Raw genomic sequence first — 12,899 nt, forward strand, 5'->3', positions numbered from 1 at the left:
CTGAGACATGTACACGGGTCACGATACGTATTAATTAATTCGAATATTATATATTAAATTATATATGAATTATTGGACTATCGACTGTGGACTAATAACATTGGACAATTAAAATGAATTAAAATATTGAATATAACATATGAAACTAAACAATTCTTCAAGTCTGCCACTTGATTTCATCCTAAACCTCATTTGTATCTTAACGATTCCAATCTGCGTTCAAACATTTCATAATTCTTGAAAACACTTCAATTGAGAGGATAAACCAACAGCACTCCATCTACTGAAGAAGAGATTGATGCACATAGTTATGTACCTGAAAAACTCTCAGAAATTGAATGAACATTTAACCTGTAGCAGTGCCAATTCCTTTAGTGTTATTATTACCCAAAATAACTTGATAATTCCTTTCAAAATATCAAATTTTGTCACAGCTTTAGCACAATCAACATCGACATTTCGTTCGAAACAATCTTATTATAACTTTGATATATATGCGTGCTCTTTATTATTACCGGGGAACCTTTCATATTCCACAATATTACCATAAGCGTTTAATCATCTAAAAACACCATTCTCCTGAAACCACCTCGGATTGATAACCGACGATTCAGATATATCTGCATTAAATGCAGAGGAAACAGTAAAATTGTAGATGGTCTAAATGGCCAAAAAGTTTGCTGATGAAGAATGGAGTGTTGGGAACGCTCGATAGAAAATTTGGTACTGAAAAACGGATTGAGCTAACCATGAAGGAGACCAAAGATAAATACAAGGACCAAACCCCATATTTAAAGAATCCAAATAATTCTGGATCCAATGAAATCTTTGGAGAATATCTTTCTCCGAATTCATGTTAAAATCTTGCGGAAAATTTTTCTTCAGCAACTTTCGAATTTAGAAATTCCAAAATATCATCATAAATATCTTCGATATTTCTGAGGATATTTTCATAAATATTCTTGTCCGAAATTATCTAACTCTTCGTGTTTTCGGTATCTCATTATATTAGAAACTTCTGTAAAATCTAAGTATAAATTATGAACGAATTGTGGAGAAGTGTTAGGAACTGATGCATGAGTTAGTATAATATAATGGCGCTTGGCCAACGTGATTATATTTCAGTAAGTCATGCTGAGTTTCTAATGGGACGTGATGATTCACAGTAGATCATACCATCATCATGTGTCATGTTACATAACTCTTTCATTCTGCTTAACTTCTGAACATATCAAGAAAGTATATTTTTGATAGTTCCATCCTCAGGAATTCTGGTAATTTGACAAATCAAATCGTGCTAATACATTCCTTACTGCTTAGAACCTTATAATTATTCGAAACTCTATATCTACAAATTCTGGACCATTATTCGCTTGACTTGAAGTCGGGAAGAGAAAATAAAAGCATAGAGCTTCGAAATATAAGAGAGAATATAAAGCCCGATAACAACACATAAATTACAAACCGTGTATATCAATGTTTATCGCAATATAAAGACACGGGAGAATTAAAAACACTATAACCCCAAGGGCGAAGTAGAAGAAAGCAAATTCCTCCGGTGGTAATTGGAAAAGGAGAATGATTGTTGCAATAGTAAGAATAATAATAAGAATCAGAACTGGAATAAGCATTTTCAAATCTTTTGAATTTGGGAATTGATTATAGAAGTGGTGAAAACTAATGGAACGGAAAAGGTAAATTTATAATGGAAATATCAGACGTGGTAATCGGGACAGATCATCGCATTTAATTATAGAGATTTTAATCTCCTTATTCGTCGAAGAATCAAATCTCCCAGATTTCAAAGATTTTCTTTTAAATCTCTTGAATTCTGGAATTCAACCCTGACTATGTCAAAAGCTATGACGAATCTTTACTTCTTTATTTCGCCCTTTTGTGATAACTTCACTCTACTCTTCGAATAATTAAATTATCTTATCCATATTACTCACAGTAATAAACTCTATTTATCAACTCATATTCGTCATGAAAATATTTTTATTGTTAGCCATGACCACCTCACTCAAATTTCGGGACGAAATTTCTTTAACGGGTAGGTACTGTGACGACCCAGAAATTTCCGATCAAAATTTAACTTACTCTTTATATGTTTTTGACACGATAAGCAAAGTCTGTAATGTTGAATCTAGAAAATTTTGGAACGATGTTCATATATTCAATTGACCTCCGATTATTCCTGACGATTCACGAACATATATACTAGAAACTTGAAATTCGATAGTAAAATATTATGTGACTTAAGTTTCAAAATATGAAAACGTTTTGGCTAATCGTATTTACTATATTCGCATTTTCATTTGAATTGCAACATAATCATCTCATTGAGTTGTGTAGGAATATTCATTATATAGAGTTCAATTGATTCTAAACATATACAAATTGCAAAGAGATCTTAAATGTAACAACCCTTGCATGAAGATTATCATTTACTCCATATCAGTTTTAAATGTATTAGGCCTACAGACTATCTTTTATACCATAACATGTGAAGTGTTATTACATGTAATGATTTAACTACCTTTGATATAATCAACTAGAACTATTGCCATTAGTGATATGATTATATTCTTAACTTGAGGTAAGAGTGGTTTCTTTTTACTAAATTCACGGAAAGAAGTATATTATATATTTATAGATGTGGTTTTTGTCTCCCACTCACAATAAAAGACAACCAATGGAGTGTAGGTAATCTCAAGAAATATCACGGATTAGAATCGTGAGCTGTAAATGCAAATTAAAGTCAAGGGTGGTACGTTTGTTGAATAATTTATTATATATATATATATATATATATATATATATATATATATATATATATATATATATATATATATATATATATATATATATATATATATATATATATATATATATATTTATATATATATATTTTCCTTTCACGTGGGAATATGCATATACATATATGATGAGATGCATGCACCACACTTCTATTATTACTTCTACCTTACAATATCTCATCAAAAGTACAACCCAGATTACTTGCTTATTACTTCTATTTTTGTTAGATCACCAAGAACCACCACTTCCTCCATTAAACTACCACCTATCTCCATCACCACAACCGCCATCTCTTTCATCATCTTTCTCCCGTTCCTTCCCTCTTATTTGTGACCAAGAACAATCCCACCATCTCTTACTTTGAACTTGCTTAATTCATGTTTCATCCTTGGTACACCACCATCCGTCACTCTAGCTTCTTCTACTTCAACATTTTTCACCTTCCAACCAACCATCGTTGCTGCTGCTATTTTTTTTTTTTTTGATGAAACCATTCGATTAAACCCAAATGAACATCTATTTACTACTACTTATTGCTAATTGCTACTGCTCGATATACCACTACTATTATTTACAAGTTTCTGTTTCTGTTCCGTTAGAAAGCAATTACACCACCACCTTCACTCACAATCCCTCTCTCTTCCATATTTTCCTCTCTTTTCTTCCTTATAATTCCTGTTTAAAACCACCATTGAAAAACACAAAACCTGCTGCAATCCTTGCTATTCGCTGCCCTCAAGTCGGTTTCTTCTTCCTGTCCAAGCACGTTACTTTTATATCTCTTATATTTTCTTTCTTGAACTCACCTTAACCATCATTCTTAATTTTCTTCTTCGTAAACAAACCCACCATCACCACAATAACCCTATCAAGCTACTACACCCGGTTTCTTCTCCTGATTAACATCAACCCGCCACAAACCATCACCTAAATCACCTCTCTCTATCTCTCTCTATCTCTCTCTCTCTCATCCTTCTCTCTTCTATTCTTGAGCAAAGAATCACCTTCACAACCACCACACTTACCGAATGTTTTTCTGTATTGAAAGCAGAGATTAATATGGAAGACTAATAATAATATGTGGACCAATTTAAGGAGGTAGTGCTCGACTTGTATCAAATAAATAATACCCCACTTGACTTAAAGGTATGTTATGATTTTGATAAAGTGCCGAATGAATATTGTTTGATGCTGCCGATCCTTTCAAAAGTCGAGCCCCACAATCACTGAAAGTAAACCAACTACAAACTATATCATGAGCTTCTTAATCTTTTTTTTTTGGTTAGATGCCAAACTCCACCAAGACCGGGCCCTTTGCTTTTACAAATTTCGTTTCAATAATACAAGTGGTGGAACCAATAAAAACTACAACCACTAGTGTCACTTTTATTGCTACCTTGTGTCGTGTGGAGTCAAAGAAGGAACCGAATTTTTTTTTTTTAATTAATGGATTAGTTATGAGATGATAGTGATGGTGTTTAGGGTAATGGAAGATGACCATGAGGTTACAGCAAATAATAAGATATATTTGTTACTATATGTTTCATAATTATTTGATAACAAGAATCCACCAAGAAAAGAATTGATGGAACCCCACATTTTCTATTGTACACCGAATTTTTTTTTAAGTCTTTACAAATGGGGCCGTGAGAATGCTAGGTGTGTTATTGGAAGTGGGATCTCTTTGGTACTTTGGCTGAGAATAAATTTTTAATTTGGGCCGTGACCCATTTTGTTTCATTGGGTCGTATATATATTAATTGTTGAACCGAGGACCTGCATTCTTGTTGGACCGTAATGATACGTGATGTTGATATTAAACCAGGAGGATGACGATGATGTTGTTAAAATTATAATGACGAGGGTTAGATGATGATACAAGTTAGGATGAAGATGATGGTGCATGATGATGAGTATGATGGTGATACTTCATGATAATGATAGTCGATGGTTATGTTAGTAATGATGGTCGCATATGATTCCCGAATGATTATGATTCGAGGTTGTAAATGAATGATGAAGATGATAGCAAAGCGTTTAGATGATTATGATTATGATATGATTTTGTGAATGGTTATGATTAAGATGGTGGAATTAAAATGTTTAGGATTATGATTAGGATTATAATGATGATAGTTTAATAGGATTATAAAGTTTTACAAGTGATGATGATTCGGGTTAAGGATGTTATCGGGTTAGCGGGACGTCGCGAGTTCAAACCCGGACTTGGGCATTATTGTTAGGGCTACTTCCTTGAGGTAGTTATTTATTTATTTATTATTATTATGATTATTATTATGATTATTATTATTAATATTGTTATTATTATAATTATTAATATTCTTAAAATTATTATTAATAATATAATTAATATTATTATTAGTATCATTTTTAGTAAAAACTCTCAATTATATTAAAAGTATCATTTTTACTATTATTATTATCATTACTAGAGAAGTTATCATTTTTATCAAAATTATTATTATTACTATCATTATTATTATTTTGACATTAATATTATTATTTTTATATTATCAATATTATTATCATAATAGCTAATATTATTATTATTGTAAAAATAAAACAACTTTTATTTATTATTATTATCAATATTATTTTATCAAATAACTATTAGTTATATAAAACAATATTTAATACACATAACATAACTATATTAATACTTTTATGATAAATATTAATAAATATAATTAATAAGGTTATTAATGAAAAACCTAATTAAAATAACAATTAAACCACTAATAATATATAAACCTGTTCGATTACTATTTTATGTGTATTAATATATATACAAATGATATAGGTTCGTGAATCCGAGGCCAACCCTACACTTGTTCAATGTCGTTATATGTATTTTTACTACAAAATACAGTATGGTGAGTTTTCATTTACCTTTTTACCCTTTACATTTTTGGGCTGAGAATACATGCGCAACTTTTATAACTGTTTTACGAAATAGACACAAGTAATCGAAACAACATTATATGGTTGAATGATCGAAATCGAATATGCCTCTTTTAGTCTGGTAATCTAAGAATTAGGGAACAAACACCCTAATTGACGCGAACTCTAAAGATAGATCTATCGGGCCCAACAAGCCCCATCCAAAGTACCGGATGCTTTAGTACTTCGAAATTTATATCATGTCCGAAGGAGGATCCCGGAATGATGGGGATATTCTTATATGCATATTGTGAATGTCGGTTATCAGGTGTTCAATCCATATGAATGATTATTTTTGTCTCTATGTATGGGACGTATATTTATGAGAAGTGAAAATCTTGTGGGCTATTAAAATGATTATTTATGTTAAACTAATGAACTCACCAACCTTTTGGTTGACACTTGAAAGCATGTTTATTCTCAGGTATGAAAGAAACATTTCGCTGTGCATTTACTCATTTTAAAGACAGTATTTGGAGTCGATCATCGCAATGGAACCAGTTGTTGGTGACTTCGTCCAGATGGATTAGGACGGGTCCTTTCACCGCATACCCGACCCGTATACCCGACCCCAAGGGGATTTCATTTTCATTAATAACAATAGACAAATATTCAAATGACCAACTTTTAAGTTGAGATTCAAGGGATCAATCAGAGCGAGACATGTGGCGCGACAATCACATGTGATTAAAAAAATCAAAAAAAAAAATTTTCGAAATTTTTTTTCAATCACATGTGATTGGATTTGACATGTAGTAAATGTGATTCTCAATGCAAATCACATGTGATTGTAAAAAAAAAATTTGAAAATAAATATTTAGAATTTTTTTTCAATCACATATAATTGGATTTGACATGTAGAATCACATGTGATTGGGTTTTACAATTACATGTGATTGGATTTGGCATGCTAAATTTAAAAAAAAAATTTTAAAAAAATTCGAAAAAAAATTAATTTTTTTTGAAAAAAATAAATTTTTTCTGAATTTTTTTTTCCAATCAAATGCGATTGTCGCGCCACAAGTCGCGCTCTGATTGGTCCGTTGAATTTCAAACAAATTATTGAATTCAAAGGATTACAACTCAATAACAATAGTAAAATTTAATAATAATAATATAAGTTACAATTAGGTATTATACTATTGCTCGATATTTATACATATTTATTTACTTTTGGTACTCAATTTAATAGCATTATTGAAACATAAATTAAGATAAGTGAATGATAAATGATAATGGCTAACAATGGGGATATTTGATACTCACAAGAAAACCCTGATAACCATAGAGTTAGTAAGCAAATGGGGATCCCCGTTTACCCGTGGAAAAAACCGATAACCTAACGGTTAGTAAGTAAATGGAGACCCGACAGGTATAGTACCGGGTTTGGAACATTATTTCCAAATCGGTTTCGGGTATGGGATTACCTAAACCCGGCCCAAACCCGATCCAATGTCATCCCTAGCTACAATACAAGGTTAAAAAAATTTGTGTTGTAACGCAAGTGGCAGTGGCCTCACACTCTTTATTAGAGGTCGGGGATTCGACTCCCGGGGACTAAAACATTGCACACAAGGTTATCCACTGACCTTGAAATTCACCCAAGGTCGTCTTTCACACATTGTGTTCCGGAGGATTTTACCGGTCATGCCCTCGGATTGATCCGCGTTTCCTCCAGGGCAGCAGTTGAGAGCGGGTTATGCAACTGCAAGAGATGATCGCGTGGATGGTTTAGTCCCCTGAGTGATCCCGAACCGTTGTTTAAAAAAAGAAAATATTATATAAACAACACTTTTAACGGCAAAAACAAATCTCCATTAGATAGTTCACGAAAGAATATGTAATTATCTCAATACATAATATAGAATTACAGCCCTTAAGGTTTATAGAGACTATTAGGGTAAAACTCTACAATATATTATTGATACATACAACCTTGCTACAAAGTAGGAACTAGATAGGAAATATTTACGAGATATATACAAAAAGTATTCTATTTTATCCTTAATACGTCCCCCACAAGATAGACGACCTAGATGTAAGTTCAATCTTGAACATAAAATAATCAAATTGCGCCCGGGATAATGCCTTCGTTAAGGGATCAACATGTTGGTCACCAGTATATACATGAGTGACACGAACAGTCCTTAGTTGAACTTGTTCTCTAACAAAATGATAATCTAGAGCAAAATTATTCATATACGAGTGGAGTAATAGAGATTTTGAGATCTTTCAGAAGATTGCATAACCATAATACTTCAAATGTAGTTGTAGCAACACCCTTATATTCCGCTTCAGTTGATAATTATGAAAGAAATCGTTGCTTTTCAGAGCTCCATGAGATTGGATTGCGACATAAAAAGACAATGTGACCCATAGTAGACACATAGTCGTGTTTATCACCAGCCCAATCAGAATATGAAAAAAGCATGAAGATGAAGCGGAGAGTCCCGGTATAATATGATGCCATGTTCAAGAGAGCCTGCTAGGTAACGCAACAAACGTTTCAGGGATTCCCAGTGAGCTGAACAAGGAGCGTGCATGAATTGAGATAATTTTTCACTGCATATGCGAAATCAGGTCGGGTAAGAGATAAATATTGCATGCTTCCAACCAACGGACGATACTCAGTATGGTATGTGATCAAGATGCCAGAAGTACGATGTAGATGATAATTGGTGGCTATTGGTGTAGCCGCATGCTTGGTATGCAACATCTTTGTACGCTCCATAAGATCATAGATATATTTCCGTCGATTGAGAAATAAGCCTTGAGCAACAAAGATTACCTCGACTCCCAAAAATAAGATAACTGACCAAGGTCTTTAAGGGCTAACTTGGTGGATAATTGTTGAACAAATACATCAAGAGCATCCACATCCGGACTAGTGCGGACTATGTCACCTACATAAACAATAAGATATAGAGGAGCCAAGCCCGAGCTGTTGATGAAAAGAGAAGCATCTGAAGCTAATCGTGTAAAGCCACAACCTTGTAAGGAGGTGGTAAGTTCAGTGTAACATGCCTCCAGTGCTTGCTTATGACCATAGATGGCCTTCTTGAGTTACACACGAGTGGAGGAAACCGAGCATCAGGAAATTCAGGAGGTTGATCCGTGTATGCTTGTTCTTGCAATGTGCCATTAAGAAACACATTATTAATATCAAGCTGTCTAAGAGACTAATTATTTGAGAAGCTTCTGAATAGTGGCAGGTTTAACTACGGGACTGAAGGTCTCCGTCTAATCAGTTCCAGGCCGCTGTTAGAAACCCTTGGCAACTAAACGAGCATGGTATTTATTAATAGTGCCATTTGAGTGGTATTTGATTCTAAAAATCCACTTTCATTTGATGAGATTGTGAGATGCATTAGGTGGAACCAAGTCCCACTTGCCAAGGTTGTGGAGAGCTCGGAGTTCAGCCTCCATGGCTGTTTTCCATAGTGGATCGTCACGAGATTGATTTATTTCACTGGTTCGGTAGTGCGAGTTGTAGTGGTGGTGAGATTCGCATGTTTGGGATTGGGTTTATAGATGTGATTGCGTGATCGGGTAGTAACGGTGGAGGTGGGTTTGTTAGACTTATTTATTTATTTACTCCTACATAAATATGTCCTAACCTATTAATCTTATTGAATTGGAGACTCTTGACATGAACTCCAATAATTAACCATATTGAATTGCACTTACTAGTCTTGATGGGAGACTCTTGAGTTGCATACTCCTTAATGCATGGAGTTGATCCCTTACTTGCTCCATATAAATAGAGGTTTATGTTCACCTCATAAGACACACTCATATACAACACATATACACTAATACCATCGTCTTAGTGAGAGGTTCAAGAAGAAGATCAACATCCCTACTTTGAGCTTATGGCTTCTTCATCCTTCCACTCAAGTAAGCCTAATCGATCTCTTACGTGTTAATATTTATGTTAAATGAATTACATGATGATTATGTTATGATTAACACGTGGTATCAGAGCAAATTATCTCATATAAGAAAATTCGAATTATGTTTATGAGTATGATAATCAGAAAGTTCATATTAAATTTTATAGACTTTCACGTGTTAATATTAAATAGTCGGATTCTTATATGTAGATGGTCCTAAAGCTTTGTAATCATGTAATTCTATACTGTTGAGCATGATATCTATATAATTTTTTTCCTAACATGCGTAGATAATTTTATTATTAACACTTTGTCATGGGTAATTAAAATATTGAGACAAATGGAGTTCTGTGTTATTTGTCATGATGCTTAGACATTACACATGTCACATGAAAACGAAAATTTATTTATTTTTTTTATGATGAGAATGATGCAACCGAATTATTCCTATGTTCACTATTGCATATTTGTTTCCAAAGAGATACTACTTATGACTTATGTTCTAGAAGGGATTTTTTTATTTTTAAACTATGACTGATAATTGTCAATACTAAATTTGGATGTTATCATGTTTTGATGGCAACGAGTATTAGTAATAAGTTTATTGTGCCAGAAAGTTCATCTCAAACATTTCATAAACTTTAAAATTTTCATTTGCAATATTTAAATGTTTCTACCAAAACAATTATGAGTTCTTTTCTTATATTATTTTTACATGTTTCTCTTGTTTATTACGTTACTTAGAAACAAAACAAAGAAATTATGATTGATAACTTATAATTAATATCAAAGGAACATTAATGTTAAATGACAGTTACATTATATTATGATGAAATCATGGCAATTAATTATATTATTGAATTCTCATAAGTTAAAACCATTCCGATACTTTACGTATTTGAATTGATTCTTCAGTTATAGAATTAATAATCATGCTACTACTAATTTTAATGTTTTGAGCATTATATATTTAATCTATAATATTAATTTTGATTTGGCATGATCATGGTTAAAGAATGAGTAGGTGCATTTTTTCAAAATGTTTGGTTGTCAAAGATTATTATTTAATTTTAATCGAACATACTTTCTATTACATTGAAATATTTAATTTTCGGCATTTTAATAGTCATATTAACATGATTGTAATTGTAATGACCCAATAAATTTTCAGTTTCACTGACGTGGTCATAATGGCTAGACCACATGAAAAGTTTAATTGTCGAATTTTTCGTTTACTATAGGGCATTACGGAACATGTTTTTATATTTTGTTATTAACATGTTTAATGACTACCTATTTATTAAGATTAGTTGTCGGCTCAAAGGAAGGCTACTAGTTGAAATAATTATGGTGAATGAAAAGTCATATTAAGTTACGTTTGGTGTCTAAGGATTGTGGGATAGCCCAACGGTGATCCATAATTTTAAGACGTCATACGGTATTTAGCAAATTATTTATAATTAGTTTGCTTATAATTCTGCCCAACGATAATTTATTTGTAAACTAATTTTGCATTATTTAATTAAGAAGTTATAAGTGTATTGTTGATGGAATCAACGAGAAGTCAATAATTTCACCCAACTTCTTTGATAAATTTAATTTTGTGTTGTGATTAAATTTATATATACCAACTTTTGCCCTATAGTTGGTGTTATTATTATTATGTCACTAATATAGTCTTATTTTATAAAATTACTCTTTATTGATGTACCGTGGAAATAATTATCGTCCTTAATGAGCATAATAATGAGTGTGAGCATTACATTTCAGCTTTGGCACACACTGCTATTGCAAACTGTATTCCTCGCATAGAACACTTGAACGGAACTAATTTTGAATCGTGGAAAGATCAAATTAAGATTTCTCTCGGCATTACTGATTTGGACTATGCTTTAAGATTTGATCAACCTCAACCTCTTACCGACGAATGTACGGTTGAACAAAAGAGGACTTATGAAATTTGGAAAAGATCGAATTGCATGTTTCTAATGATAATGAAGAATTCTATTTCGACCGCTATTCGAGGAGCCATTCTTGACTCTGAAAATGCTAAGGAATTCTTAGAATTTATCGAAGAACAATTCAAGGGCTCGTCTAAGTCACATGCAAGTACCCTTATTCTTAAGATGCTTACCACAAAGTATGATGGTGTTAGTGGGGTTCGTAAGCACATCATGATGATGAATGACATGGCCTCAAAACTAAATGGCATGGACATGGAAATATCTGAAGGTTTTCTCTTTCATTTCTTTATGACATCTCTCTTGTCTCAGTTTGGTCCTTTTAAGATCAACTAGGAGAAATGGAAGATGAGCGAGTTGATTGTCATGTGTGTCCAAGAAGAGGAAAGGTTGAAAATTGAAAAACCCGATGTTGCTTACCTCACCACCGCTAAGACTACTCGTAAGAAAGTTTTCAAAAGTAACAAAGGTTCATAATGGGAAAAATCCGTAAAAGAAAGTTCATTAAAGGCAAGTGCAAGTAAGGGCACGAAAACGGGTCCAAAATGTAAGTTTTGTAAGAAACATGGACACATTCAAAGAGAATGCCCAAAGTTTCGAGAATGGTTAGACAAGAAAGGTTCGTATATATCCTATATTACTTAACATGAATGTTTTTCAATTAATGTTCCCTCTAATACTTGGTGGGCTGATAGTGGTGCTATGGTTCATGTTACTAACTCATTGCAGGGATTCCTTTCAAAGAAGAAGCTACAAAAGGGGAAAGAATCATTAAGGTCGGTAACGGAGATGAGTTACATGTTGAAGCTATTGGGACTCTATTATTATTTTTAGAGGGTGGTTTCAATTTGTACTTAAATAGTACACTTTATGTTCCATTAATGACTCGGAACCTTATTTCTGTTTCTAAACTTGATCGTTTTGGTTATGATTTTAAGTTTGGACATAATTGTTTGGAATTGTATTTTGATTCTCATGTTGTCGGTACTGGTTCATTAGAAAATGACCTCTATAAGCTTCATTTAGATAACAACTTTGCGAAATCCCTATTGACCATGGACGTAAATGTAATCACTAATGGGAAAAGGAAAAAACTAGAAAATGAAAATTCCTCAAGATTGTGGCATAAACGTTTAGGTCACATATCAAAAGACAGAATGCAACTTCTAACTAAAGAAGGAGTTCTTCCTACTCTAGATTTTTTTGATTATAGCCAATGTATTGAATGTGTTAAGGGAAAATTTGTGAAAACAAATAAGAAAGG

General features: G+C 32.7%; 1 protein-coding gene across 1 annotated transcript; it reads left to right on the forward strand.

Moving 5' to 3' along the window:
• The first annotated feature begins 8,830 nt into the window (after positions 1-8,830).
• LOC139850309 (uncharacterized) lies at positions 8,831-11,971 on the forward strand. The gene is made up of 2 exons (XM_071839896.1): positions 8,831-8,897; positions 11,445-11,971. Exons 1-2 carry the CDS (start codon positions 8,831-8,833, stop codon positions 11,969-11,971), a joined length of 594 nt encoding a protein of 197 aa, XP_071695997.1.
• The last annotated feature ends 928 nt before the right edge of the window (positions 11,972-12,899 follow it).

The sequence above is a fragment of the Rutidosis leptorrhynchoides genome, chromosome 1, assembly GCF_046630445.1.
Source record: "Rutidosis leptorrhynchoides isolate AG116_Rl617_1_P2 chromosome 1, CSIRO_AGI_Rlap_v1, whole genome shotgun sequence".
NCBI classification, from domain to species: domain Eukaryota; kingdom Viridiplantae; phylum Streptophyta; class Magnoliopsida; order Asterales; family Asteraceae; genus Rutidosis; species Rutidosis leptorrhynchoides.